Here is a 2,670-nt window from a genome sequence, read left to right as displayed (position 1 = left end):
TGAACGATTGTTCCACGATCTCACTGGTCGTAGATGTGAGGCGGATTCCGATGCCCGATCCTTGATTGGATGATGATCCGTCGACGTGAAGGAGCCAGGTGGAATTTGGTTCCTCGTTGGTTACGGTCCCTGTTGGTAGTTCGACTAAAAAGTCTGCGAGCACTTGTGATTTTGCACTCGTTCTTGGCCGGTACTCGATATCGCACTCGCTCAACTCGACTGCCCATATGGCAAGTCGGCCCGACTGGCTCGGGCTATGCAGAATTGTCCGTATGGGGAAGGTCGTGTGGATTACGATCGTGTGGGATTGGAAATATGGTCTTAGCTTCCGCGCCGATGTTACGACTGCGCATGCTAAATTTTCCATTTGCGGATACCTGGATTCAGCATCCAGCAAGGTTTTGCTTATATAGAAAATAGGTTTCTGTTCGCCGAGCTCTTCCCTGATCAAGACGCCGCTCACAGCCCAAAGGTTCCCCATCCACGGGTTTTGCGAGGACTGGAGGAGTAGCTAAGTATTGTTTCAGCTGTTGGAAAGCGTTTTCGCACTTTTCCGCCCATTTGAATTTTTTATTTCCCCGTAGGATATCGTAGAAAGGCAAACACTTGTTCGTTAAACCGTGAAATAAATCGGTTAAGTGCTGCGACTCTACCGGTCAACCTCTCGACTTCCCGCTTATTCTTGGGTGAAGCCATCTCGATCAATGCGTTGATTTGTTTTGGATTAGCTTCGATACCGCGGTATGTCACTAGGTAACCGAGGAACTCTCCCAATGCTACGGCGAATCTGCATTTTGCAGGGTTAAGCTTCATGTTATGGGAATTTAGTTGTGAGAAACATTCCTCGAGATGTGATACGTGATCTTTTGCTTGGAGGGATTTGACGAGCATGTCGTCGATATCGACCTCCATCGTTTTACCGAGTTGTTCGGAGAACATATGGTTTACGAGTCGTTGGTAAGTTGCGCCAGCCTTTTTGAGGCCGAATGGTATAACCTTGTAGCAATAAGTTCCGCGATCAGTAATGAATGCAGTTTTTTCGCGATCGTCGGGATTCATCATAATTTGATTGTAACCCGAGAAGGCATCCATGAAAGACAAAATTTCGTTTCCCGCCGTTGCTTCGACCAGCCGATCGATGTGCGGTAGAGGGAAACTATCCTTTGGACAGGCTTTGTTAAGATCAGTAAAGTCCACGCAGACTCGCCACTCCCGTTTTTCTTTTTGACTACTACGGGATTGGCGAGCCAGTCTGGATATCTCACTTCTGTTATTGATCCGACTTTAAGCAATTTTTCGACCTCGTCGTTCACTTCTGAAGCGCGTTCGGGCCTTAGCTTACGTCTTTTTTGTTTGACTGGTTTGAAAGTCGGATCGATATTCAGTTCGTGACATGTTATGCTAATGTCGATCCCTGGCATATCCTCCGCAGCCCATTCGAAAGTATTAAGGTTCTTTTTCATACAGGTTATGAGTTCTGTCCTCAAGGGCTCGCGGAGATTGGCTCTGATCTCGACACACCGTTCTGGGAATGCTTCGTCGAGACGCACTGTCACCACGGGTTCGCAAGTTGGTTCGCGTATTTCTTCTAGGGCCACGATTTTACGGGACTGCCAGAAGAGTTCCGCTAAATTCCGACTTCGGGTGTTTTCGTCGGAGACCATTTTCTTCACCTTTCTAGGAATGGTTTCGAGGTCTGGTCTTTTTCGTTTTTGTTCTGCGGCGAAACACACCCGCGATACTCTCGGTTTTCCCCATATTACCTCGATTCCGTTAGGAGTTGGAAATTTGAGGCAAAGGTGGTACGTTGATGGGATCGCGCACATGGAATTCAACCATGGCGTTCCCATGATAACGTTGTAAGATGCGGGACGGTCTACGACTAGAAACTCTATGACTCTCGTCATGGTCCCAGCTTTGACTGCGAGATTAATCGATCTGAAAGCTATGGTGGTTTCTCCCGAGAGTCCCAATAGTGGGCTAGGATTTTCTATGATTTCAGATGGATCGATCTCCATCTTTTTGAGAGTATCTTTGAAGCTGATATCAACCGAACTTCCAGTGTCGATTAATACCCTAGCGATATCGATGTCATGAATTGTTAGCTCGATAACAAGGAGATCGTTACGAGGTTTGGCCTGATCGACCGTTGCTCCCCCCTTGAACGAGATGATGTTCGCGCATGTCGAGTCTGGCATATCGTTTCTAATCGTTGAGTGGCTTTCGCGGGTTAGATTGATCCGTACCCCCCCCCCTCCTTCTAGCGCCAAACTGTGGGAACCGAAATTTGCACTGTCGATTTCCGTTTAAATTAGGAAAGTAGGAGAACCCTAGTTTCCCAGAGGTCTCGTATATCTGCTAATACCACATGCCAAGCAATCAGAACACAAAACGAGAACAGTAATAAAACAAGAAATCAAAACAGAGAGCAAGATAGTTCTTATTCTGAATCTGCGTTTGAGCGTTTACAACAAGGTAAGTTCCTGGGCTACGAGAGCTGTCGGCGAAATTCCTAGTTCTAAAAACACTAAGACGGCAAAAACCTAATTGAGTCGCAGCTCGAATAACAAAAATGGAAAATTGCCTAAAATTGCTCTAAGTGCTAAGTTTGCTGTCCAAAAGTCCTCTTTGCCTCTCGCCTAGGACTCTTTATATACTCGCTCCTAGGTC

At 46.7% G+C, this 2,670-nt stretch overlaps 1 protein-coding gene across 1 annotated transcript; it reads right to left on the bottom strand.

Moving 5' to 3' along the window:
* Positions 1–570: 570 nt before the first annotated feature.
* LOC106323472 lies at positions 571–2,198 on the bottom strand. The gene is made up of 2 exons (XM_013761590.1): positions 1,522–2,198; positions 571–787 (listed from the first exon to the last, which is right to left on the bottom strand). Exons 1-2 carry the CDS (start codon positions 2,196–2,198, stop codon positions 571–573), a joined length of 894 nt encoding a protein of 297 aa, XP_013617044.1.
* Between the last annotated feature and the right edge of the window lie 472 nt (positions 2,199–2,670).

The sequence above is a fragment of the Brassica oleracea genome, chromosome C2 (genome assembly GCF_000695525.1).
Source record: "Brassica oleracea var. oleracea cultivar TO1000 chromosome C2, BOL, whole genome shotgun sequence".
NCBI lineage: Eukaryota > Viridiplantae > Streptophyta > Magnoliopsida > Brassicales > Brassicaceae > Brassica > Brassica oleracea.
The sequence above is the reverse complement of the archived record's forward strand: the minus strand, read 5'-3'. Positions and strand labels throughout refer to the sequence as shown.